We start from the raw sequence: 27957 nt of genomic DNA on the forward strand, positions 1-27957 counted from the left end.
CTCGGAGTTACCCAACTGAGACAGTATCATCAATATGAACACCAATGGGCAGAGCATTATTCATTATATGGAGTACTATCAATTAATTTACCCAAAATATGTTATATATTATACCATATAGCCTATATTTTGTACAATTCATTTTTGCAATACACCCCAATGACAATTAAAGTAAAAAACAACATAAGGTTGCACAGAATTATATTTTTGATGAACTGGACAGTATTAAAGTGAATATCAGAATATAGGGTGTTTTGTCTTTGTACTCCATGCTTTTGGTTCAGCCTTTTCCACAGTGTTAATGTTTCATTTCTGTATGAGAAGCATGGAAAACAAATGTCAATACACAAACCATACACATCCCGATTATAACAAATCCTTAACAATAGAACCAAATTGTGGATATGGGTCTGGATAACTGGACACCCGTTCACTCTTCCCTCTTCTCCAGCTCCAAACATGTCATACTCTGAGCCCAAAATTAATACATCATAAATACTTCAATATCATCCCAGACTTGAAAGTTTGTCTTTGGAAATAAGAAATAATGAGGATTCTTAGATGTTTCAAAGGACTGAGTAAACGATTGACGAACTAAGGCTTGTTTAATTGGGGCTGCATTCAAAATATTTCAGCTGTTGTGAAGATGGTGTAATGTTATGCACATCTAATTTCCTCAAATGTCTGGTGGAATACTAGACGCCGAGGCATACGGCATTAAGGAATTTTTACAGAAGAATGACATGCTGAAACACAATGTGACTTTGTTGTAGTAAATTAAGCACAGACCAAATACATGTTGAGTAAATATTTAAAAAATGGATGTTTCCAGACTGTTTCATGTGTTTTTAAACAGCTACTTAATGTGTGCATTTCTCTTTGAAAAATCCTCCTCCACATTCACTACATTTGACCCGTAACTAGGACACAGTCAGGCTCCTTTAAGCTACCCACTGTGAATGTGTTCTATTTTCTTTCTGCTTTTCACCCTGTTCTGATATGTAAAGTCTATACGACCCACCTGATAACTGTAAGTGGGCCTTCTCCTACATGCATGGACATTTTTTACAAACGTATCATCGTTTCAGTACAATTCTTACACAACTCATTTGTGACGTTTGGATTTCACATTGGCGGCAGAGACTTATCTACTGCACTGTCTGCCAATTGACTTGCTAGCTCAGATATAACTGATCGGGACTGGGAAGGAGTGCCTTGTAATGGCATCAGAATAATTAAGGTACAATGAATGTAATATCTGTGAATTACAATATGAGGTTTTCTGTCACATTTACACCATGATTTAGCACTTTGCACAGGACACTATAGTCTGCCCTGCAAGCACCACTCCATAAGGAATCTAGTCCAGTACATAAATAATAATACTTGTCATGGTATGGAAGGAGATGTTTTGATTAAATTGTCATCCTTCAACGTTTTTTTAAGAGCAGAAAGGCACAAGCTCCACCCAGATAATACATTATATTTTACAATAAGCAATTTGTAAAAAAGTAAACTGTACTGTACAGGTTTTCAGCATGAATACTTTTTCCTGTTGCTCTGTGTAACTCCAGTGATCAATTCTATTGATAGGATTAACGATTAATAATCAGTAACAACACATTATTAAGTTAAGCACTTGTATCTCGCTAAAGCACTTGCTATATACAATGTCATGTGTCTAAACCCACACAATCTACTCCATTGTACCACCAGAACTTTAAATACACAGAAAGCAGCAAAATTCCAGATGCCAGTGAGTCTCATAGTCACAAGAAGACAGTAGCTGTCACTGCCATTTCTCAAGAGATCGCAGACAGATATGCACTGTATAAACTGAAATGACAGCAATTCACTACACTGTTATAGATACAGTATGTATAAAGATTAATTATATGGTAATGAACTTGATATGGAGTCTGTCATCTCAGATTCAGCATATCTAACAGCTTACAAAGTAGGTCAAATTACATAAGCTAGCCAAGTAACTCCAAAATGATAGACAGTCAAGAGTTTCAAATGATCAATTAATTCTCAGAAGAAACAAAACAATCAGAACACAGGTGAAACAAAATACCATCATTTGTCACTTAAAGGCAGTTGTCTTTTTTTTGTATATTTATCGTCATCATTCTAGAAAAAACGGTACAACAAATCATTGTATGTCTAAAAACAGACTGTCTTTGGTGAAGGGGAACCCACGGCAGTAGTGAAGCACGATGCCGCTGTTACCTCCTCCCTATTTCACTTTGCCTCATGAAGTGAATGTTGTTGGCACTGTCAGAGAGCTCCAGGTACTGCTCCACGGGGAGCACGAAGTAGCCGTCATAGCCGGGAACCTGTCCAGTGGTGAGCAACTGCTGCCTCTCTCCTTCTGTCCAGAGCCTGGAGCCCTCCTCTCCTTCCTCCAGCCTCCTCTGCTCGATGACCCAGGCCTGCTCCACCGCCCTCTGCCGGGCCACCTCCAGCACATGCTCCCTCTCCTCTTCCTCTGTGGCCCCGTAGCGGATGTTGAAGCACAGAGTCCCGTGCTGCATCTGGATGTCAGCAAAGCGCCTAGTCCTCCCATCCACCACCGTCGTCATCTGGGACACGGTCACGTTGACGCCGTTCTCCAGGACGCGACCCGCTCCGTTGTGGCCAACCACTCCCAGGTCCCCCTCCAGCAGGCCAGGCTTGACAAAGTAGTGAGTGTCCAGACCGTTTACCGTGAAGTGCAGGCCGGATAGGTAGAGCGCGTGGTTTAGGACTGCTGCCACACGCCGGCTGTCCTCGCTTGCAACCCCAATGATTTCGGTGGTGACAACATTATCTCTGATGGCGAACTTGACACCCTTTCCAAAGATGGAGGAGATGGCAGAGAAGCGGGGCCTCCGGCCATGCCACGCCCCCAGCTGACCAGTCATCTTACTCATAGGCAGTCGGTCCAGAGAGATGAAGTTCTTTAGGTGTTTCTGCAGCTCACACTGGATACCCAACAGAACCTGGCAGACAAACACACATGGGATGGTTATCTAATGATAATAAGGATTTTCAGGTCATCTAATATCTAAGGACCATACATGGCTGGAGATTAGGCTCTGTTAGACTAGGCCTAGTCTAGGTTTAGCTCACCTTGCTAGGGTCCCAGTCTTGTGTCTTGGTTTGAGTCTTCATCATTTCGTAGGTTTGCTCCATGCTCTCCACCTCCGGCTTGGGGTAACCAGGGACAACGTTGTGGAGCTGGAACCCAAACAGTTGCAACCAACTGCTGATGTCTGAAGACAGAAGGTATCGAGGAGTCAATGACAGGGCATTGGATTTGAGCTTTTGTCATGCAACCCAATTGAAACCATCCTGTCTAATTATCTGTCTACACTGCGTGAACAATTATCAGAAAAGTGAGTATTCTGTTCTTATCATTATTTCTATTCACATTTTCCAACTCCAAACCATATAAACTTGAATGCTTATGGGATGTAATCATTTTCAGGTGATATGTATTTGTGTAATGAGGGAGGGTGTGGTGAAAGTGAATAACACCTTATATCAAGGTGTGCATGACTATTAGGAGATTTAACTGAAACTGAAAAGTAAAATGGTAAAATGCCTTTCAGAGGGATGCAACACTCTTCAAATAGCTCAACTATTGAGGCGTGACCACCGGACAATCAAACGTTTTGTTGCGAATAGTCAACTGGGAGCGTAAAGAACGCATGGAGAAGAAAAGACGCAAATGAACTGCAAAAGACTTAAACGTCATGCTACCAGGAACGCATTATCTCCCAGTGGCACCATATTCCACAACTGAGAAGACTTAGACGTCAAGCTACCAGGAACCCATTATCCCCCAGTGGCACCATATTCCACAACTGAGAAGACTTAAACGTCAAGCTACCAGGAACCCATTATCTCCCAGTGGCACCATATTCCACAACTGAGAAGACTTAAACGTCAAGCTACCAGGAACCCATTATCTCCCAGTGGCACCATATTCCACAACTGAGAAGCCTTAAACGTCAAGCTACCAGGAACGCATTATCTCCCAGTGGCACCATATTCCACAACTGAGAAGACTTAGACGTCAAGCTACCAGGAACCCATTATCCCCCAGTGGCACCATATTCCACAACTGAGAAGACTTAAACGTCAAGCTACCAGGAACCCATTATCTCCCAGTGGCACCATATTCCACAACTGAGAAGACTTAGACGTCAAGCTACCAGGAACCCATTATCCCCCAGTGGCACCATATTCCACAACTGAGAAGACTTAAACGTCAAGCTACCAGGAACGCATTATCTCCCAGTGGCACCATATTCCACAACTGAGAAGACTTAAACGTCAAGCTACCAGGAACCCATTATCCCCCAGTGGCACCATATTCCACAACTGAGAAGACTTAAACGTCAAGCTACCAGGAACCCATTATCTCCCAGTGGCACCATATTCCACAACTGAGAAGACTTAAACGTCAAGCTACCAGGAACCCATTATCCCCCAGTGGCACCATATTCCACAACTGAGAAGCCTTAAACGTCAAGCTACCAGGAACCCATTATCTCCCAGTGGCACCATATTCCACAACTGAGAAGACTTAAACGTCAAGCTACCAGGAACCCATTATCCCCCAGTGGCACCATATTCCACAACTGAGAAGCCTTAAACGTCAAGCTACCAGGAACCCATTATCTCCCAGTGGCACCATATTCCACAACTGAGAAGCCTTAAACGTCAAGCTACCAGGAACCCATTATCTCCCAGTGGCACCATATTCCACAACTGAGAAGACTTAAACGTCAAGCTACCAGGAACCCATTATCCCCCAGTGGCACCATATTCCACAACTGAGAAGACTTAAACGTCAAGCTACCAGGAACCCATTATCTCCCAGTGGCACCATATTCCACAACTGAGAAGACTTAAACGTCAAGCTACCAGGAACCCATTATCCCCCAGTGGCACCATATTCCACAACTGAGAAGACTTAAACGTCAAGCTACCAGGAACCCATTATCTCCCAGTGGCACCATATTCCACAACTGAGAAGACTTAAACGTCAAGCTACCAGGAACCCATTATCTCCCAGTGGCACCATATTCCACAACTGAGAAGACTTAAACGTCAAGCTACCAGGAACCCATTATCCCCCAGTGGCACCATATTCCACAACTGAGAAGACTTAAACGTCAAGCTACCAGGAACCCATTATCTCCCAGTGGCACCATATTCCACAATTGAGAAGACTTAAACGTCAAGCTACCAGGAACCCATTATCTCCCAGTGGCACCATATTCCACAATTGAGAAGACTTAAACGTCAAGCTACCAGGAACCCATTATCTCCCAGTGGCACCATATTCCACAATTGAGAAGACTTAAACGTCAAGCTACCAGGAACCCATTATCCCCCAGTGGCACCATATTCCACAACTGAGAAGACTTAAACGTCAAGCTACCAGGAACGCATTATCTCCCAGTGGCACCATATTCCACAACTGAGAAGACTTAGACGTCAAGCTACCAGGAACCCATTATCCCCCAGTGGCACCATATTCCACAACTGAGAAGACTTAAACGTCAAGCTACCAGGAACCCATTATCTCCCAGTGGCACCATATTCCACAATTGAGAAGACTTAAACGTCAAGCTACCGGGAACCCATTATCCCCCAGTGGCACCATATTCCACAACTACAACCTACCTGGAGTGTCCAGAAGTACAAGGTGTCAAGTGCTCAGAGACATGGCCAAGGTCAAGAAGGCTGAAACACGACCAACACTGAATAAGATTCACAAGTTTGGGCAAAGAAATACCTGAAGACAGATTTTTCAAAGGTTTTATGGACAGATGAAATGAGTGACTCTTGATGGACCAGATGGACGGGCCCATGGCTGGATCAGTAATGGACACAGGGCACAACTTTGAGTCAGGCGCCAGCAAGGTGGGGGATGGGTACTGGTATGGGCTGCTATCATTAAGAATCAGGTAGTTGGACCTTTTCAGGTTGAAGATGGGACTGAAACTCAACTCCCAAACCTACTGCCAGTTTCTGGAACATTCTTTCTTCAATCAGTGGTACAGGAAGAAGTTCTCAGCATTCAGGAAGGCCATGATCTTTATGCAGGACAAAGCTCCATCACATGCATCCAAGTACTCCACTGCTGGCTAGCCAGTAAAGGCCTCAAATATGCCTGAATAATGACCTGGCCCCCTTCCTCACCTGACTTAAATCCTATTGAGAACTTGTGGGCCCTTCTCAAAAGTGAGATTTACAGTAAGGGAAGACAATACACCTCTTAACAGCATTTGGGAGGCTGTGGTTGCTGCTTCAGCGAAAGTTGATCGTGAACAGATCAAGAAACTGACAGACTCCATGGATGGAAGGCGAAGGCTCATGGCAGTTTTAAAAAATAAGGGTGGCTATATTGGTCACTGAATATTTTTGAAAGGCCAAAAGTTGTATTTAATTGTAATTTTGTGTTACTTATTTGTTACACTTTCTCAAAAAAAATTGAGAATTAACAAGTGAGTTGGGATAATTTATTTTTGTAATTTAGTTGCCTAATAGTTGTGCACACTTATATATTCCCCAGAGAAAGACAAAACTCCCTTTTCCTTTGTTAAACATTCAGGTTTGAGGTTCAATAACATTTTGGATTGACTGGGAGCATTGTGTTTGTTCAACAATAAAATGAATCCTGAGGAATATAATTTGCCTAATAATTGTGCACGTAGTGTATATCTCCTAAGGAACATATAGTGGATCTCATCAACATTAGTCTTACCTGTAGTGAACTTGGTGACATCCTGTAACTCTGCAACAGGGTAGTTGTTTTTGAAGGAGTAGAGGTTGAAAGGCTTGGGGTTGATGCTGAGCTCCGTCCACAGGTTATGGTTGGGAGTGGTCCACCTCCCAGCCACCACATCATAGTCCCTCCTCCCCAGGTGGACCAGCTTGGTCAGCGCATCATAGAGACCGCCCTGGAACCCGATGATCAGCAGAAAGGAAGGGTTTGAGTCTTGGTAGATGTCTCCGTAAGGGGTGTAGAGCATCTCCTTGACTATGTGTCCTTGGCTGCTGAAGATGGCCAGTGGTGTGCCAGAGTTATCACAGGCTACGTAGTACTCCTCCCCGCTGCTCAGCTCCATGGCGATGAGGTGTCCCTGCAGGTCGTAATAGAGCGAGGTGATCTCAGAACTGGAGTGGTTGTACATGTGGGTCACCCTGGTGGGTTTGGTCAGGTCGGCATAGAAGTACTGCAGCTGCTGGCCGTCACTGGTCCTGCTGGCCACCCGCCTGCCCAGGCCATCGTAGCGGTAGTGAACACTCCTCTCTGACACTTTGTCAAACGCTTTGGCAAGCAGCCCGTTGGAGTTGTAATCAAACATGACATTGCCCCGCAGGCGAAGAAAGCCATCTTCATCCATTTTGTACTGAATTTCTCCGAGCCGTGTTATGCGGTCTCGTAAGTCGTAGCGCAGCGGCGTTAGTCTGGCACTGTTGCCATGACTCAGTAAATTAATGTTGCCGTTGAGGTCGTAACTATAGCGCCACTGTGGCCTATCATTCACCGACACAGCCTGGAGCTGACTATCAGCATCATACTCGTATGAGTAGCGTGTTATATTGTTATCCACACCGATCCTGATGTCACAGATAGTGATGCGGCCCATGTTGTCATACTGCACTGTCATCCAGTAGGCAATAGACTTCAGGATCTCATACTGGACCTCGATCACTTGTCCGTTGGCATTAAATATCTTAGTGTGCTTCATGATGTGTGTAGTGATCACTTGATTGAGGTCATAGTTTATGACACTGAATTTCCCAAACTGTTCAATTCTTCCTGACACATCAACATAACGGTAAAGGTCAATGGGAAGAGGGGTTTCATTAATCATGGCCTGCATGCTGGTGATCCGGAAGTTATTATAGCTGTAGTCAAATCTGGCATTCACCAGACCCTCCACACTAAACCTGTAGATCTGTCTCCCAACCAGAGGACCTGTGGGGAGAATAATCACCATTAAATTATCCGTTAAAAAACAATGAAACGTCATATCTGAGTAATTATAAAATGTATGTTCATGACTCTAGCAGCTCTTTAAAGTTTGAAGCCATCCATATCCCCAATAGCAGAGCAGAGATGCCTGAAGACTACCAATACTAATCCAGGTTAACAAACTGCTTTGTTCACACCCATATGGGTTGCACATAGTATTGCTTAGACTGAACTAACTAAAGCAGAATGAAAGACATTTTAATTACTTCTGTCCTTAGGAGATGAATATTACATGGTGATAGTATTGTGTGACTGCAAATTAAGTTGGAGGCTGTTGACCTGTCATGCTTGAAATTGCAGATTGAATGACAAAGCAATTGAATGGCAGTTAATTAATGTGTGCTTATTCATTCTCCCAGTCAGCTCTGTAAAGGCCTCTAACAACATGCTCAATACCTTCACTTGGATCTCAAAGCTGCTCAGGAACTCACACAGCAACAAAAAAATGCCTAAAGTCTAATACTTCGTGTAGGTGTGCACAAGGTTAATTAATTGTTATCTACACTATTGAAGTGATAAAGTGTGTAATAAATAAATCAATCAATAAATAAATAAATAAATAAATAAATAAATAAATATATATATATATATATAAAACATCAAAGTAGGTGAAATATAAGGAATTCGTTTTAATGAAGGTATACAGTACATACAACTAACTACATTATCAAAAGTATGTGGACACTGGCTCGTCAAACATCTCACTCCAAAATCATGGGCAATAATATGGAGTTGGTCCCCCTTTGCTGCTATAACAGCCTCCACTCTTCTGCAGGGACTTGCTTCCATTCAGACACAAGAGCATTAGTGAGGTCGGGCACTGACATTGGGTGATTAGGCCTGGCTCGCAGTCAGTGTTCCAATTCATCCCAAAGGTGTTCAATGGGGTTGAGGTCAGGGCTCTGTGCAGGCCAGTCAAGTTCTTCCACACCGATCTCGACAAACCATTTCTGTATGGACCTCGGTTTGTGCACAGGGGCATTGTCATGCTAAAACAAGAAGGGCCTTCCCCAAACTGTTGCCACGTAGTTGGAAGCACAAAATCGTCTATAATGTCATTGTATGCTGTAGCGTTAAGATTTTCCTTCATTGGAACTAAGGTGCCTAGCTCGAACCATGAAAAACAGCCCCAGACCATTATTCCTCCACCAAACTTTACAGTTGGCACTATGCATTGTTGCAGGTAGCGTTCTCCTGGCATCTGCCAAACCTAGATTTGTACATCGTATTGCCTTTACACTGACGTTGCTTGCTGACTGACGTTGCTTCCAGAGGCAGTTTGGAACTCGGTAGTGAGTGCAACCGACAGACAATTTTTTCTCGCTAAGTGCTTCAGCACGCGGCGTTCACGTTCTGTGAGCTTGTGTGACCTACCACTTCGCGGCTGAGTCATTGTTGCTCCTAGACATTTCCACTTCACAATTACATCGCTTACAGCTGACTGGGGTCAGCTCTAACAGGGCACAAATTTGATGAACTGACTTGTTGGAAAGGTGTGTTCCTACGAAGGTGCAACGTTGAAAGTCACTGAGCTCTTCAGTACAGGCAATTCTACTGCCAATGTCCGTCTATGAAGATTGCACGGCTGTGTGCTCGATTTTATACACCTGTCAGCAACAGGTGTGGCTGAAATAGCCGGATCCACTAATTTGAAGGGGTGTCCACATACTTTTGGCAATCAATGTACACCATATCAAAACCAGCATGTAAAAGTCCATAATTGAGCCAGCCAAATCAACCAGCCAGGCTATATATTCTCAAGGATTCTCATTCATGCTCTCGTCTACCATCATCCCTCTCTCTCTGCTGTCCCTGATTGCTTATTTCAGCTTCAAATCAGACTTATTGTGGCCAGCCAGTGGAGGACCTGGGATGCTATTAAGAACACGTTCATTTCAATTCGTTAGAAGGAAATGGAGGTGGATTTGTGCAGGGGGCCTAGCATGGAGACTGGGAGAGACTGGCAGAGTCTGGTGACCCCCAACAGCGAGACATGTACGTCTAAAAAAAGGACAGAATAGAAGTCTGTAAAGCTGAGGAAATTGCTCATCAGTGCACAGCAGCACTCCCAATCTCCATCTCTTCAGAATGGGTTCTGATTTGGTGCCCTATATATAATCAGTGCGCCATTCCACATTGGCTTTATAGGGATTTCAAATCCCTACTGAGTTCTGGAGACATTCATGGATTTTGCTCCCAAAAATAGATTTAAACTCAGCAGACTGAATAGGATATATCATTCTCATGGGTTAATTATTGGGGCCATATGCCAGAGGATATATTTCAAGAGGTGCTAATAGTGTATTTCATGGTGGTATACTCAATCTCTCAAAGCAGACTTATATGTCAAACTTTAAGTCTACTCTGACATAAAGCATTATCAGAATTGCTTATAGTGATTAGAGCTCACAATGAAGGATCATCTTCAGCTATGCCTAAAGGCCTCCTCATCTAATATATCTTATATGGCTTATTGTCTTAAACTCCTGCAGAGGTACAACCATTTGTGGTTTTATTTCTTACATTAACCTGTCATAATACATTCCATTATTAAAATCAATAAGCTCCTTTATGGCATCCCAATCATTTAGAATCCATCTTATCATCTTCTTTTTGTTACGTGAGGATCATACTTTATTACTGAGGTTTAACCGGCTTGTCTTCGTTTGTATAGTCATTACATGCTATTCCCCATCCAGTTAGCTAGAAGGTTGGTCTGTATTGCGGTACCTGTCTGTCTGTAGCGGATGGTGCACATGAAGCCCTGGTTCATGAGGTGGATGGTCTTCACCCCCCCGGAGGTCTCCTCGTAGGTGTAGGTGACCAGGGTGGTGTCGTACAGGATCTCTGCCAGGCGGGACTGGCGGGTGTACCGGTAGAGGATACGGCGGCCCGTGCCCAGGTACAGAGTCTGGAGCAGACGGCCATCATGGCTGTAGTCGTGGATCACAGAGGCTCCGCTGCTGTCTGGTGGGCTGTAGGTGTTCCTGTAGTAGCCCACTGACAGCATAGACTGCAGGCTGTGACGCACCATACTGGGCATGGTCACAGACATCAGGTAGTCCGTGTGGTCATACTCAAAGGTGTACCGCCGCTGGCTGTGCAACAGCAGCATGACCGACTGCAGAACACACAAACAGAAGTGGATTAATGCTCTGAGCTACAGACTGCCACTTCATTCATATGCATACAGAGAACAAACTAAAACAATATTTGTTCCGGATAAATCACGTCTAGCAAAGAACTGAATACCTTCTCCAGAAAAGTGTAGCTCCATATCTTCCCATTGGTCCATGTCCTGGAGACCACCCTCCCATTCTCATACTCCAGTTTCTCTGACCAGTTGCCCCTCTGGATGCTGGTAACCAGGCCCGCTGGAGAGTAGGTCACATTCACCTCATTGTACTTGCTGCTGGGAGACCAGACGATGGGACGCCCCATCTGGTCATAGAGGATCCGCAGGGTGAACTTACGGTGGTCGTCATAGATCTTGCCTACTCGTGTGGCTTGGTTAAAGTCTATGGACAGCACGTTTCTGTTGTGAGCCTGGGGATGGTGAGAGACAAGAATGATAGGTGAGTGAGTGGTACAGTCGTTCCTCCAAGTAACAAAACTAGATCTGTTGACTGGAAAACGGTTCTATCCCCGGAGATAAGAGCGATACAATCTATGTTATGTTTAAAAAACAGATCTGTGATGCTGATTCAACACAGAGCTTTTAAAGACTTTAGTGTGATGGTAAATGAGTGTTTTCACCATCACTAGAAATAGCGATTAAGACCGGCAGTAATGGAGCTGAATGTTCCCTCTCTGCCTCAGCTCAACTAGAAATGGGCCCGAAATGCTTTTATTTCATTTCATCCTAATTGGTAGGAGGAAGAAGTTAAACATTCTGCACAGTCTTTTCCTCGTTATCCTCCTTTCTCTGACAGTCATCATCGTATCTCCCTCTGTGCATGTTCTATGAAGTCTGGGATACAATTGATTTCCCAATTTCACTGTCTGAATCTAAAAATATTCCACAAAAAAGTTATAGGGATCCATAATATTTGAGCAAGTCATGTCTATACAGTTGAAGTCAGAAGTTTACATACACCTTAGCCAAATACATTTAAACTCAGTTTTCACAATTCCTGACATTTAATCTTAGTAAACATTCCCTGTTTTAGGTCAGTTAGGATCACCACTTTATTTTAAGAATGTGAAATGTCACAATAATAGTAGAAAGAATGATTTATTCCAGCTTTTATTTCTTTCATCACATTCCCAGTGGGTCAGAAGTTTACGTACACTCAATTAGTATTTGGTAGCATTGCTTTAAATTGTTTAACTAGGGTCATACGTTTTGGGTAGCCTTCCACAAGCTTCCCAAAATAAGTTGGGTGAATTTTGGCCCATTCCTCCTGACATGGCTTAGAAAGGAGGATAACGAGGGAAAGACTGTGCAGAATGTTTGACCTATTCCTCCTACCAATCAGGTTTGTAGGCCTCTTTGCTCGCACACGCATTTTCAGTTCTGCCCACAAATTTTCTATAGGATTGAGGTCAGGGCATTGTGATGGCCACTCCAATACCTTGATTTTGTTGTCCTTATGCCATCTTGCCACACATTCTGAAGTATGCTTGGGGTCATTGTCCATTTGGAAGACCCATTTGCAACCAAGCTTCCTGACTGATGTCTTGAGATGTTGCTTCAATATATAAACATAATTTTCCTCCCTCATGATGCCATCTATTTTCTGAAGTGCACCAGTCCCTCCTGCAGCAAAGCACCTCTACAACATGATGCTGCCACCCCCTTGCTTCACGGTTGGAATGGTGTTCTTCGGCTTGCAAGCCTCCCCCTTTCCTCCAAACATAAAGTTGGTCATTAAAGTCAAACAGTTCTATTTTTGTTTCATCAGACCAGAGGACATTTCTCCAAAAAGTACAATCTTTGTCCCCATGTGCAGTTGGCTTTTTTATGTCGGTTTTGGAGCAGTGGCTTCTTCTTTCCTGAGCGGCCTTTCAGGTTATGTCGATATAGGACTCGTTTTTACTGTGGATAGAGATACTTTTTTGTTGTGAATTTTCCCCCCTTTTTCCCCCAATTTCGTGGTATCCAATTGTTAGTAGTTACTATCTTTCGCACCAAAATAGATTAATCTCTAGTCTCCTCTAGAACTAGACTCCTTCCTGAGCAGTGTGACGGCTGTGCATTCCCATGATGTTTATACTTGCGCCCTATTGTTTATACAGATGAACGTGCAAATATTTATAAAAAATTGTTTTCACTTCGTCATTGTGTGTAGATGGGTGAGGGAAAAAAAGGGGTATGAATACTTTTTGAAGGCACTGTATATCTTCCATTTACCATGACCTGTAGTGTTATGGAACAGTCATCAAAGTCCCGTAGGGAGACAATCGGTCTGCTGTACTGTACGTAACACCTTCAGCACACTGTTGTATTGTACCACATGGAGACATTCCTCCCACACAACACATATGGTGAGGGGTATTGTGCTCACACAGTCTGTTCTGTCTCTTCCTTACCCTGAGCCTGCGTTCGTAGGCTGTGTAGTTCCCTTTCGCCTGGTCTCTTCTCTGCCTCCACTCGATGACACTGTGAGCATTCTCGCCCGGAAGGGTGATGTTACACTTGCCCACCGTGGGGTTGACCACGCCCGCCGAGATGTGGGGTTCTGTGTTCAGGGTCACCTCCATGCCGCTGGCAAACGTCACCCACAGAGAGCCGTCCGAACTCACACGGTACGTGTTTTGAGCATGCTCTGTGTGGGGGCATGTGACAGAGTAACAGAGAGTGAGTGGGAGAGAGAAAGAGAGGTTAACTCATGCAGTACTACAACAGGGACAGCCAACTCATACTGTCACTGTAGACTACATACCCTAAATGGCATCAGTCAGGGGGAAAAGTATTATAATTAAACTGACTGTTGAATATGCATATTTCAGTAATACCACTGTGTTATCTCTTCAATAAAAGACATGAATAATATTATTCACCACTTTTATTGAAGAGATAACAGAATGGTATATTATTGCACGTGCCATGTGACATTTCATTGGTATCTCCTTGAGTCACTATATTTCTACAAACCACTTGTGTGTCTATGTGAGAACAGAGGTGTGACCGTGTGAAAGGAGATTGTGAGACATGGAATAAACTCCGCTCTCAGCAGCTCTCTCACTTCTCTCTCACTTCTCTCTTCTTTGCTGTTTGTAGGAAAGTCCGTGTTTACTTCCTCACCAACTCTTCACACCTTTGTCAGAACTGTCATCTCATTTTTATTTTAATGCTCTATTAAATAGCTGTTGGGCCGTCATTAAAACGGTTAACCTTGTAAAGGCATATATGTGAACAATGCGTTAAGGAGACCGAAATAACTCAGATATAGAAAGGAATGCATTTGCTTCATCATTGCTGGTGACATGCCTGACTTCACATGGCCTCTCCCCAGTGACAGTGCGGCATGATAATGAGAAAAAATAAAAAGAAACGAGAGATGAGAAACTGACGCGAAACCTTACTACTACCTTGGCGTAATGTATAGATAGTGCTGGCAGCAGAGAAGTTTGTGGCTGTGATGAATTTCTCCCGATTTGAAGTGTCTGCTTCCACCCGCACTGATTTCTCCATATTGCCGTAGAAACTGCTGACCTCTCCCGTTGGCAAGGTGACATTGATGAGATGACCATCAGAATTATACCTGGTCAAGGACACACCCAGTCATATAACATCCTAACAAGGTCTGAAATCTGGGTCTTAAAATATTGTGACAACCTTGTATAGTAAAATGGAAACATTTACTGTGGATTCCAGAATATTCAAATTTTGGAAGGAGCTGAGCGCCTTCCTGTAGTTCCATAGTTTCACCACTGGGTGACAGTATAACAATGCTGCTGGAACAAAGGAGCCAATGAGGTTTGACCTCCAACGCCAGTCACTGCAGGACACTGAGGACAGTATTAGAATGGAGTTTGAGTGGATTTGGGCTTTTTCACAGGGACACAATAAAGGGGAGGTTGTATTGCCGATCAGACTAAATTAAAGGGAGGAAAATAAAGAGGCAGTGAAAAGGATTCTTTGCCCCTGACATCCGAACAGATTTTAAACCCAATGCGCCCCTGAACAAATCCCTCAAAATGCCTACGCAAACATTTTATATAATCACACTATTCCCACTTCTCTTTCAGGCTTTGATTCACCAACAAAAAGAAGACAATTTCCGCAGGCCAGCCTGTGGAATTGCCCTAATTAGAGAAAAACATAATTTAGGAAATAATCTTCTATTAGAAAATCCATTTATATTTCCTTTTCTTCTGACAATCTTATTTATATACCTTTCAAATTTCACATATTCCAAACTCTCTGAAAAACTGCAATACTGCAGCAAAATGTTACTGTATAATGGGAGTGTAGGTGGTGAAGCTCTTAAAGCTTCACATAGAGGCAGACAGGAACAAGACTTTGGCTGTGATATGCAGGATGCTAATAGAGTATATTCTTAAGCATAATTGTCATTGACGTCAATAGACAGACGGGAAGGAGTTCTGCGGAATACTCACTGATAGACCGTTGTCCAGGCAATCTCATTGCTCATGGTTGCCAGGAGACCTGAGTTGCCATGGTAGCTGATCTGCGCTAGGTCATGCGCCAGGGCGGAGACCTTCTTGAGGACGCCCCCATTGCTGATAGTGAGCCAATAGACCTGACCCCCGGGCACCAGCAGCCAGAGGGGCACGCCATTGGCATCACGGCGCACGTGGACCGCGGTGTCGTCGCTGGAGACCACGGCGCTCACGTCGCCCTCTCCTGAGTAGGTGAAGTTATAGACGTAGTCTCCGGTGACCAGGCTGCGGGTGTGGAGGTGGGTGCCGTTCACGCTGAACAGATAGAGCTCCTGGTCCACCACAGATGTGATCTCATACATGCTGTTCTGGTTGAGCTGGGGCCTGTTGGGGGACAGGGCCCTGATACGGATGTTCCCCAGGTCTGAGATGTACAGAGTCCCGTTAGGGGAAACAGCCAGGGACGAGGGAGCCTTTAGCTTGGCATCACGGGCATATCCACCATCGCCTGTGGAAAAAGGACAATGCAGAGATTGAGCACTCAACCAGCTAAGGTAGAATACATTGAAAAACTATTTATGTATTTATACTTATAATAATGTGGTGTTTGACAAGTCGCGATGTCAAATAAAATGTATATGAATAATACATCATAGACAAACTGAGTGTTGAGCAAAAGCCAAATGAAGTTGCAGTTCATCCCAGCCCTCTACTGAGATATTTCACACGTTAAAGTATCTTTGTTTTGTCAAGCTAGACTGATGCCACCATAACCATCATGCGGGCGGGTTACAATAGTTCCAAATCATTGCATGTCCATCCAGAGAGCCTCTCCACAGGTCTCTGATAGACTGTTGAAGTTAGTCTGAGGCATAATGGTGTTCACAACAGGGGACCCACCAGAGAAGCAGTCACAGTTGGGGTCGATCTTGCAGTCACACTCAGTGGGCGCCCCGGCCACCACAGAGATCTCCCCGTTGGTGGTGACCTGCTGGATGCGGTTGATCTTCCTCTCGTCCGTCTCAGCGATGTAGAGAGTGCCCTGGTGGGAAACTGCGATGGCTTTGGCTGCCTCCAGGGTGGAGTGGACAGCTGCCTTACTGACCAGGTAGTGGTCGATCCCAGGGACCTGGCAGTGGATGGGCCGGCCCGCCACGATCCTCACCTGGCTGCTCTCTGACACCTGGATCACTATGTTGTTGTCCAGGATGTACAGGGAGTTGTCCATGGGGTTGACAGCCAGGTAGGTGGGCCATTCTAGACGAACCTAGAGCAGGGAAACAGTTTAACAAGTGTACATAGATGGGTGCCGCAAAGTTTCTCCTGAAACATTTCCTTTACAGTTTTTCTACTGTCTTTGATGATCTAAATTGCATCATATTGTAATGAATATTATGCAATGTTATGTAAAAGAAGTAGTCAGAATTGCACAGACAGTGCCTTCAGAAAGTATTCACACCCCTTGACTTTTTCCAGATTTTGTTGTGCTACAAAGTGGGATTAAAATTGATTTTTCTGTTTTTTTTAACGATCTACACAAAATAATCTGTAATGTCAAAGTGGAAGAAAAATTCGAACATTTGTAAAATATTTATAAAAAATACTGATTAGATAAGTATTCAACCCCCTGATTCAATATATTCTAGAATCCCCTTTGGCAGAGATTACAGCTGTGAGTTTTTCTGGGAAAGTCTCTAAGAGCTTTCCACACCTGAATTGTGCAACATTTGCCCATTATCCTTTTCAAAATTCTTCTACTGTCAAATTGGTTGTTGATTATTGCTATACAACCATTTTCAGGTCTTGCCAAAGCTTTTTAAGCAGAAAACTGTCAAAACTGTAACTCGGCCATTCAGAAACATTCACTTACTCCAGTGTAGAATTAGCCTTGTGTTTTAGGTTATTGTCCTGCTGAAAGGTGAATTAATCTCCCAGTGTCTGGTGTAAAGTAGATTGAATCTGTGGTTGAAATTCCCTGCTCGACTGAGGGACCTTACAGATAATTGTATATGTGGGGTACAGGGATGAGTTAGTTGTTCAAAAATCATGTTAAACACTAAAATTGCACACAGTGAGCATGTGACTTGTTAAGCACATTTTTACTCCTGAACTTATTTAGGCCATAACTAAGGGGTTGAATACTTATTGACTCAAGACATTTCAGCTTTTCATTTTTGATTAATTTGTAAACATTTTGAAAAGCATAATTCCACTTTGACATTATGCGGTATTGTGTGTAGGCCAGTGACACATTTTCTTCCCAATATAATCCATTTTAAATGTGGAAAAAGTCTAGGGGTGTGAATGATTTCTGAAGGCACTGTACGCTGTGTAGACTTCTTGGGCAAAGTCTGTCAGTGTCATACATTCAGTAATATTAAGTAGGCCATTTCAAATAGAGGACATATTGTGAAAGCCGTATAATAGCATGTGACTATTGTACAAGTGGTAATGTAACTAAGGTCATTTTTGTACGTGTGCTCACACTGTGTGTTCCCCTGAGACTCAGCTAAGGACACACATTTGAAATAAAAATCTCCAAGGTACAGTTCACTAAGCGTGAGTGGGATACTTAAGGGTGCTGGACAGTCCTAATAAAGAAATGTGCCCATATAATCACCCCTGTGTTTAATCGGATCATGAAAAACCATTCTTCCACCACAAATAATGGGTGCAAAGTGTTCCTGCACAATAGGGGTGAATGATTCAGATTGGTGGAGGATAAAATGAGTTGCCATCTCACCTTCAAGCACTCTGAGATGATCTGATGAAAGGGACTGTATAAATGCAAGTCAATTGTGCATGAATGAAAGGGATCTGTTCAGGAATAATTTGACACTTCTCTACACTGGTAACAAAATATACTGACAGTATAGTGTCCACGCATTCAAATTGGAGGTGAGTTGTCCCACTGCAGCCATCGTTTCAAAGCACATATGTGTTGGGAGAGAAGCCTGGCAGCCCCCCCCCCCAAAAACAACGCTAATTGACATCATGCGTTTTTCTCTCCTGCGATTGAAAAAACAAAATCAATGCAACCTGCTCCGCCTAAAAGCTGTCATATGCTTGCATTTTGTTTGCATGAAAATCTGGAATAGTGTGATAGGCTCGGTCACATATAATACACTATCACTGAACTTTTCCATGATTTCAATTCACTCTGTACCCACACAATGCTAATCTGTTTGCAGTGACTCAATACAACTCTCTCCCAACCCTTATAAATAAAGTGCTTTATTATTCACTTGCAGGGGTCTCATTTGCTAGGGGAGGGGAACCAGAGAGTTATGCCTTATTGCACTGGAAAAGCCCGGAGTGGTGGATTGAATGGAGTATTGGACTCCCTTTGTTTCTTAGATCTCTGCAGCCTTCTATTGTTTTCAGAATGGCTGGGGGGAGAAACACATTGCTCTTGAGATGAGACAGTGTTTATCTTCCAGTGTGATTCAACAACTAAATAACTCTCATTTGCCTCCTGCACAGAAATCAGCTTTGTTCCAATCTGGGGTCACAGTTTAAAGTATTTGTTGGGCTGTGCATGCTGAGAGGCCTTAGGCCTTGCACCAACACATATGCATGGAGAATTCTGGAGAAAAGGGAATACCATTGCCAAACCTATATATAAACCACCACCACACATCATATTAAAAATGGCCAACTCACTGCAATACTGGCCATTACTGTGATTCGAGGCTGTGGTCTGATAGTTTGGATATCTGATTGTATCACAGTAGAACATCAAGCTTTGCATGTGAGATACCTGAGGAGGAGGGAGAGCGCCAACTTGCAAGTTAGCATCTTGAGGATGAAGTTGTTTAAAATCACTCCACTGCATAATACATCCACGGAAAAGGGCTCATTCAGAAAACCAACAAAAGGAATTGTCAGAAAATGAAAGCCAGGAACGCAAAGCCTGAAACACGGACAGTAAAAAGAATAGCTGTATGCAAGATATCATCTGAATTTCAAGCATTTAATTTAATGCTTCGTCATGCTGCTTCTCAAATGTCAAATGTCTATGGGAATAATAGGGAGTGTCAATGATCGGATTATTGTGATGCAAAATAGGCTTTCGTTCTCACAAGCATACAGTATCCTCCTATATACAGGTTTAATTAAGACGGTACAGTATGCAATGTCCCTGTTGCCTCTCTTTACAGCATCACAATCTCAGACTCAGATCATGCGAATGCTCTGGAGGAAACCCACACCCATTATGATCTAATATAGTTTTGTCGCTTTTCATGAGTGCTTTGATGGGTTCATCGGCACGTGATCCAGCCCAGTGATGCGCATGGATAATCATTCTACAGGAGTAGCATTCTACAGGAGTAGCATTCTACAGGAGTAAATCTGGGCATAAGAGGAGAATTGTGCGCTCCTTATGTGATAAGCCCTTATGGGGGCACAGCAGTTAATTTCCCTGTTCCCTATTCAGAGCTGTGCAACCCGCTCAGATGTGGGTCAATGTGCTGTGTTGCTGTGAAGAAGAGAGAGAGAGAGAGAGATAAAAGGGTAGAGAGAAAGGCAGAGAGAGAGAGAGAGAGAGAGAGAGAGAGAGAGAGAGAGTGGTACACTCTTAGAAAAAAAGGTGCTATCTAGAACCTAAAAGGGTTCTTTGGCTGTCCCCATAGGAGAACCCTTTGAAGACCTTGTTTTTGTTCTAAGTAGAACCCTTTTGGTTCCAGGTAGAACCATTTCAGTTTCATGTAGAACCCTTTCTACAGAGGGTTCTACATGAAACCCAAAAGGGATTTACCTGGAAACAAAAAGGGTTCTCCTATGGGGACAGCTGAAGAACCCTTTTTTCTAAGAGTGTCGAGGAAGAGGGGTAGAGAGATAAAGAGAGAGAGTCTGTAGAGAGAGTGTGACTGTAGGGCATATATCTGCAGCCCTCTCTGAAGGTTAGCCAGCCTCAGCATTTTTACAACTTTTGGTGAGAACTTAATAAGGTGGTTTCCTATGGCAAGGTCCGGGGGGCTGAGAATAATTGCTCTCTGAGTCAGGGTGCATCCCGTGCTGGTCTGGGCCTCAGCTGCCCGTGAGAGCAGAGACAGAAGCCAGAATATAATTCACCATTGAGAGGGAGCATTCAGGGGCTGAGGCCAGTTAATCATGACGGGAACGTCTCAAAGGAAATGTCCTCTATCAGGCCTCTCCATTTTTATAGGTCAGATAGATATATAAGATCTGTCTATTTTTTTCTTTCTTTTTTTTATAAACCTCTTGGACATTAAAGTCTAATTGCTGATCACTAATATCAGTTTTAATGCTTTGATGACTGATTGACGATTTAAACTCTTTTACTTATAGATGACTGCATATAGGTTCAAATGGAATTGTTGCATGATTAGATCCTTGGAACTAAAGGAGGATATACATATTAGATAAGGGGTATAGAATAGCTTTTGAAATACAATTCTGTCTGTTTAGTCTACCAGTACTGCTCTAAGTAAACGTCGGGCTTGGAAAACCTGACATTCCTAGCTATGTGTGTGTGTGTGTGTGTGCGTGCGTGCGTGCGTGCGTGCGTGCGTGCGTGTATTAGCCGTCTAGCCATCTCACCTGTGAAATATCCATGCGGGCGTCACAGCTTAACGGTTGAGTGGACATCAAGCCGTTGGAACCAATGACAGTTGATATCATTCCTTTCCCATTGATCTTGCGAATCATGGTTCCATCAACAAAGTAGACAAATCCTTGCTTGTCCACTGCAATCCCTGTCGGAGGGGAAGGAGAGACAATTCATTACTGCACAGCTCAGGCAGCAGTAACAGCAGTAAAACGTTGTTTGAATGTTCAGTTAGATGCCTAAACAGGGTTGTCACAGAGTAGATGTGATTATAATGACAATATTAGAAGTTTGATATTACATTGACGGTCAAGAGACCAGTCAGGTGACACAGGCTGGTTATGACAATCATTTAGGTATATTATTACTGAACTCCCTTTAAAGGAAGATGACGAAATACTGTATGTCATCTTAACATTCTCATTCATTCCTTATTGGACAATACACATATACACATTACACCAGGGCTTCCCAAACCTTTTGCCCTGGCACTACACAGCTGATTCAAATAATCAAAGCTTGATGATGAGTTGGTTATTTAGCTAGGGTAAAAACCAAAAGGTGCACCCAGGGGGTACCCCGGGACTGAGTTTGGGAAACCCTCCATTAGACAACAGTGAGTCTGAAGCATGTTTGTTCAAAGAGTGATTCTTCATGGTAGAGTGAGGAGCATGTGACTACTTTTATCCCCGTCATCAGCCCCCTTCTCCCCACAGAGATGTGTGCTGCATGATAATATAGCCAATTCATTTAATCAAGTGTCTGGGTATTATCTGATGAGATTTGCACTGCAAGTTGGGAGCCTCTAGAGTTCACAAAGCAATGCAGATTCCAGATCGCATGCTGCTGGCTTCTCTACCGTTCTCCGATCCCAATGAATGAAGCAGCTTTAATCGTCTTAGAGGAGCTTACATCCTTAAAACCAACTCTAACATTTCAGTTTGAAAGAGGTTCAAGGCAACGATTTGGCTAGTTGCAATATGCATGGAGCAGCATCTTCTTATTGTGTTCATTGAAAAAGATGACAAAATAGTCAACACAGCAACAGTGGATGACAACCCTTCTCTGCGAATGAAAAGATGTGGTCTGAGTAAAATGTGAATAGATAGAAGTATATGCTTTTGAGGTTTCAACATGTGTTTTGAAGCTTTTTTAACACACTGACCAGTGCCCAAAAAAATAAAAGGTATATAATAAATAATACACTTCAATATGGTTTCATTCTTTGCCATAACTACTGCCTGATTACACTACCGGTCAAAGGTTTTAGAACACCTACTCATTCAAGGGCTTTTCTTCATTTTAAAAAACTATTTTCTGCATTGTAGAATAATAGGGACGACATCAGAACTATGAAATAACACATGGAATCATGTAGTAACCAAAATATCACATTAAAATATATTTGAGATTCTTTAAATAGCCACCCTTTGCCTTAATGACAGCTTTGCACACTACATATACACTGTACTGTGTAGGTTTTCAACTAAGACCGTCAATGTAGGCTTGTGAGCTGAAAAGAACAGCTGTGTGACATGCAACTGTGGAATTACACAACAACACAATGTTTGTGCATTTCATGTTTAATCGGGAATGGACAATTCTGAGGTACAGTGCAGTAAATGGATTGCCATGGAGAGGCCTACAGTGCAGTAAATGGATTGCCATGGAGAGGCCTACAGTGCAGTAAATGGATTGCCATGGAGAGGCCTACAGTGCAGTAAATGGATTGCCATGGAGAGGCCTACAGTGCAGTAAATGGATTGCCATGGAGAGGCCTACAGTGCAGTAAATGGATTGCCATGGAGAGGCCTACAGTGCAGTAAATGGATTGCCATGGAGAGGCCTACAGTGCAGTAAATGGATTGCCATGGAGAGGCCTACAGTGCAGTAAATGGACTGCCATGGAGAGGCCTACAGTGCAGTAAATGGATTGCCATGGAGAGGCCTACAGTGCAGTAAATGGATTGCCATGGAGAGGCCTACAGTGCAGTAAATGGATTGCCATGGAGAGGCCTACAGTGCAGTAAATGGATTGCCATGGAGAAGCTTACAGTGCAGTAAATGGATTGCCACGGAGAGGCCTACAGTGCAGTAAATGGATTGCCATGGAGATGCCTACAGTGCAGTAAATGGATTGCCATGGAGAAGCTTACAGTGCAGTAAATGGATTGCCACGGAGAGGCCTACAGTGCAGTAAATGGATTGCCATGGAGAAGCTTACAGTGCAGTAAATGGATTGCCATGGAGAGGCCTACAGTGCAGTAAATGGATTGCCATGGAGAGGCCTACAGTGCAGTAAATGGATTGCCATGGAGAGGCCTACAGTGCAGTAAATGGATTGATTGTGCAGTAAATGGATTGCCATGGAGAGGCCTACAGTGCAGTAAATGGATTGCCATGGAGAGGCCTACAGTGCAGTAAATGGATTGCCATGGAGAGGCCTACAGTGCAGTAAATGGATTGCCATGGAGAGGCCTACAGTGCAGTAAATGGATTGCCATGGAGAGGCCTACAGTGCAGTAAATGGATTGCCATGGAGAGGCCTACAGTGCAGTAAATGGATTGCCATGGAGAGGCCTACAGTGCAGTAAATGGATTGCCATGGAGAGGCCTACAGTGCAGTAAATGGATTGCCATGGAGAAGCTTACAGTGCAGTAAATGGATTGCCACGGAGAGGCCTACAGTGCAGTAAATGGATTGCCATGGAGATGCCTACAGTGCAGTAAATGGATTGCCATGGAGAAGCTTACAGTGCAGTAAATGGATTGCCACGGAGAGGCCTACAGTGCAGTAAATGGATTGCCATGGAGAAGCTTACAGTGCAGTAAATGGATTGCCATGGAGAGGCCTACAGTGCAGTAAATGGATTGCCATGGAGAGGCCTACAGTGCAGTAAATGGATTGCCATGGAGAGGCCTACAGTGCAGTAAATGGATTGCCATGGAGAGGACCAAAGGTGCAGTAAATGGATTGCCATGGAGAAGCTTACAGTGCAGTAAATATATTGCCACGGAGAGGCCTACAGTGCAGTAAATGGATTGCCATGGAGAGGCCTACAGTGCAGTAAATGGATTGCCATGGAGAAGCTTACAGTGCAGTAAATGGATTGCCACGGAGAGGCCTACAGTGCAGTAAATTGATTGCCATGGAGAAGCTTACAGTGCAGTAAATGGATTGCCATGGAGAGGCCTACAGTGCAGTAAATGGATTGCCATGGAGAAGCTTACAGTGCAGTAAATAGATTGCCATGGAGAGGCCTACAGTGCAGTAAATGGATTGCCATGGAGAGGCCTACAGTGCAGTAAATGGATTGCCATGGAGAAGCTTACAGTGCAGTAAATGGATTGCCACGGAGAGGCCTACAGTGCAGTAAATGGATTGCCATGGAGAGGCCTACAGTGCAGTAAATGGATTGCCATGGAGAAGCTTACAGTGCAGTAAATGTATTGCCACGGAGAGGCCTACAGTGCAGTAAATGGATTGCCATGGAGAAGCTTACAGTACAGTAAATGGATTGCCATGGAGAGGCCTACAGTGCAGTAAATGGATTGCCATGGAGAAGCTTACAGTGCAGTAAATGGATTGCCATGGAGAGGCCTACAGTGCAGTAAATGGATTGCCATGGAGAGGCCTTGGAAATCCTATAGAATGGACTTCTTTACTTTGTCCGTGTGAACAATCAGACAACACAATTCTGCCATTGATCCTTGTACCCAGGGGTGCAAATTTCATTAGGGACATGTCCCCCCCACAATCTGAAAGTGATACAAAACGAGGCAATGGTGTGCTTTAGGACCATGTGGACGCTTCCAAGCGGTCGGGTAAGTTGTTTGAGTGTTTATCTGACTGGATCAAATCAAATTTAAAATAATGCCCCCCCCCACTTCTAAAACCAAAGTTGCGCCTCTGATTGTACCACTCAAGGTCAGGTTGAGATATCCTGTCGAGTCAGACACTTAGTAAGCCTAGTGGGCTGAATGGCATCATGTTGGCTGCTTCTCTGGGACTAGCCTTGGACCTATTGGCTTTGTGTCCATGTCCACACAGTGTTCACATCAGGGCTGGCCAGCCAACTCGTCTAGGGGAGCTGTATGTCTGTATGCTGCCAGTTATCTCTCATTCAGCCACTGGTCAGGGCCAGAGAAACCAGGAGAGTAGACTCACTCCTCTGACCAATCAATGATGAAACCAATCAATTAATAGTAATTTATTTCAACATTGTGTACATAAGATGATACTGAGATCCTACAGATACCGTGTGTGGTTAAGCTTTCCTGGAAAATCTTAATAATCTATTCGAGCAGTCTGAACTAACTCTGCACATGACAACATTATATCCTCAAATATGCAATGATTGGTAGGCTAATTTCATTTAAGACACAGAGATACTGAGGAATATATTTTTAACTGATTGCCAGACATGTGCCCATGAATAATAGAAATCCAAATGCATAATTAGATTTTTTCTAAAATATTTTTCAACCAAAATACTCACAAGTTCGCACAACATCGGTGTCAATACTGCTTGTTTACAGACATACCTCATCATTCCAGCTTAATTGCATGACATCACCCTCATCATTTAGTTAATTATGCATGATATGGGATGATAAGTGTTCCCCTCATACCCTTCAGAGTGTCCCAAATAACAGACATAGTACTGAAATAGAGAGCAGAGCAGAATCCCCCCCATGGTAAGCAAAACACTCCTAAATTAATAAGATGAAAAACATGTTTCAACTTATTCGTTTGGTCTAATTAAAATTCCAAAATACAAAACAGCTCAATGTAAATATCTGTAACCTTGGGGGTGAAGTTGTTAATACGCTGGGCAACATGTTTACTTCTTGGATCTGAGGATTAGCTCCAGTCTTACAGGCAGGAACGCTGGGTTGAAGCAGATCTAATCACATCTTTTAATTTGAGGGATACTGTTGATGGAATTATTGACCAATACTACCTTAGACTGCGGTCTTCTCCATTTTCCACATATTGAGAGAAACGTGAGGATTACACTAGTCGGAGGATTTCTACTGTGTCCAACATGTCAAGCTCTCCTATACTGTAGTAGACTTAATGTATGTCGTAGTAGTTGTTAGGTTTATAATAGAGTCATAATGAAATAAATTCAAAATATAATTTGAAATGCAAATATACATTTTCTATGGTACTTACAGTATATGATACCTATGTATATGAGAGGTCTAAAAGTAGCACTAAATAGATGAATTGTCCAGACATGATTGATTAAGCCCTCTGTAAATTAATCATGTCTAGGTTACCTCATTGAATCCCCCAACCCCCAAACACTGGCCTGGTGAGGTACAGTCACTGCTGAACGAGAGAAACCAAATAATTGATGGCACAGACAAAATAATACTACTTCAGATGCCAGTAGTACAAAGCTATTACCTTGGGTATCATGTAAAATTTCACAGCACAAGCTTAGGTGGATGCCCTGGGGAAAAGGTGGAAAATGAGATGATAAATTGACCAGTCACCAGGTCTGACCCAGCATTAATACCTTGCCCAATGTATTTAATAAAATAAAGAAGGGAAAACATTAATTTTGAGGAGAAGCTCTTGACCCTTATCCATCCCTGGTCCCTGCCACAGGGGCGAGGAGATGCATACCAGGGCAGCCTAGTCTGGGCAGTACTAGGTGGGGGAAGCCGCCTGCTTGGGATGATTGGGTGCCTGGTGTCGCTCCCTGGCTTCCACAGCCAGTTGCTCCACATCAGAGAGACTGATCTGTGGGTTCTGCCTGATCGTACATGTGTTTACAGATGACTGCTCCTGCCACTTTCACGCACGGCTCCTCATTAAAGAGGCACTGGCGGCCTCTATGCCGTCTCACACTGATAACGGCAAGTGTACACGGCCTATGAAATGATTGCCCGTCAGCTCTTGTTCTCTCTGGAGAGGACTTTTGTGTGTGGCAAGATTGATTCCTGCACCACACGTGAGGTCGATAATTGGCCATGTATGTTTGAGCTGAGAACTGCCACATATGTGGCTGAAAATGGTTTAGATTTTCTCTGAAACACTGCCACATTGAAACGAAACCACAGGACCTGTGTATCTGGTATAGCAAGCGCCCACCTTCATCATTGAACAATTTTGAAATCCAGTGTGGATACAAAAAGGGTGTGGATTTTTTTGGGGGGGGCTGCATAAGGCCGGGGGATAAATTGAGGGGTGTTCTGAGATTGGGAGGGGAGATATAGTACATTGGTATATCACCTGAAACACTACTACTACCGCCACTGCTATTGTACCAAGGAAAACAAAGAGGGTGCATTATTTATACTAATTTGTTTACAGTACATTGTGTCCCACTTGAAGCAACGTGTTGGCAGATACTCGATGGAACCTAGTGGTTGACCTACTTCTGGGAGACCTTTTTATGGTTAATCAAAAAGCCAACGCTTCAACATTCATTTCAAGGCCAAGCACTCTCTCCTACTAAGTCGTGAAAATACTTAATCAATGTGTTGCTTTTATTTTTGGTTTATAATCGATTCTTCGCCATATTTCCAGTCAATATGAATCCACTGAAAGTTTGTTCAACCACATTACAGCTACTGCTTGATACACTGTTAAAATCAGATAGATTTCTAGCTGACATTACAGATCCTCTACGCTGCATCTAGCTGATATTACAGTAAGTACACAAGCCAGTAGACCTGGGATTTCAACAATTATCTTTAACATGGTGATATCCTCCTGTAACAGTCGGTTAAAAGCAATTATAAACAGGGTAGTTTG

The 27957-nt window shown here is 43.4% G+C and overlaps 1 protein-coding gene across 1 annotated transcript in view; it reads right to left on the bottom strand.

Annotated features, from left to right (window-relative positions):
• Window positions 1–238: 238 nt before the first annotated feature.
• The window catches only part of LOC118390252 (teneurin-1-like), a 189284-nt gene continuing 161565 nt past the window's right edge, over window positions 239–27957 (bottom strand). Inside the window, 10 exon segments of the mRNA XM_035780623.2 lie at window positions 239–2984; window positions 3115–3257; window positions 6767–7987; window positions 10775–11165; window positions 11297–11590; window positions 13577–13812; window positions 14579–14751; window positions 15611–16121; window positions 16514–16880; window positions 21179–21333. Of these exon segments, the coding sequence (XP_035636516.2) occupies window positions 2229–2984; window positions 3115–3257; window positions 6767–7987; window positions 10775–11165; window positions 11297–11590; window positions 13577–13812; window positions 14579–14751; window positions 15611–16121; window positions 16514–16880; window positions 21179–21333 (4247 nt within the window). The 3' untranslated portion in view covers window positions 239–2228.

Source organism: Oncorhynchus keta, chromosome 11 (genome assembly GCF_023373465.1).
Source record: "Oncorhynchus keta strain PuntledgeMale-10-30-2019 chromosome 11, Oket_V2, whole genome shotgun sequence".
In the NCBI taxonomy this organism is placed as follows: Eukaryota; Metazoa; Chordata; class Actinopteri; order Salmoniformes; family Salmonidae; genus Oncorhynchus; species Oncorhynchus keta.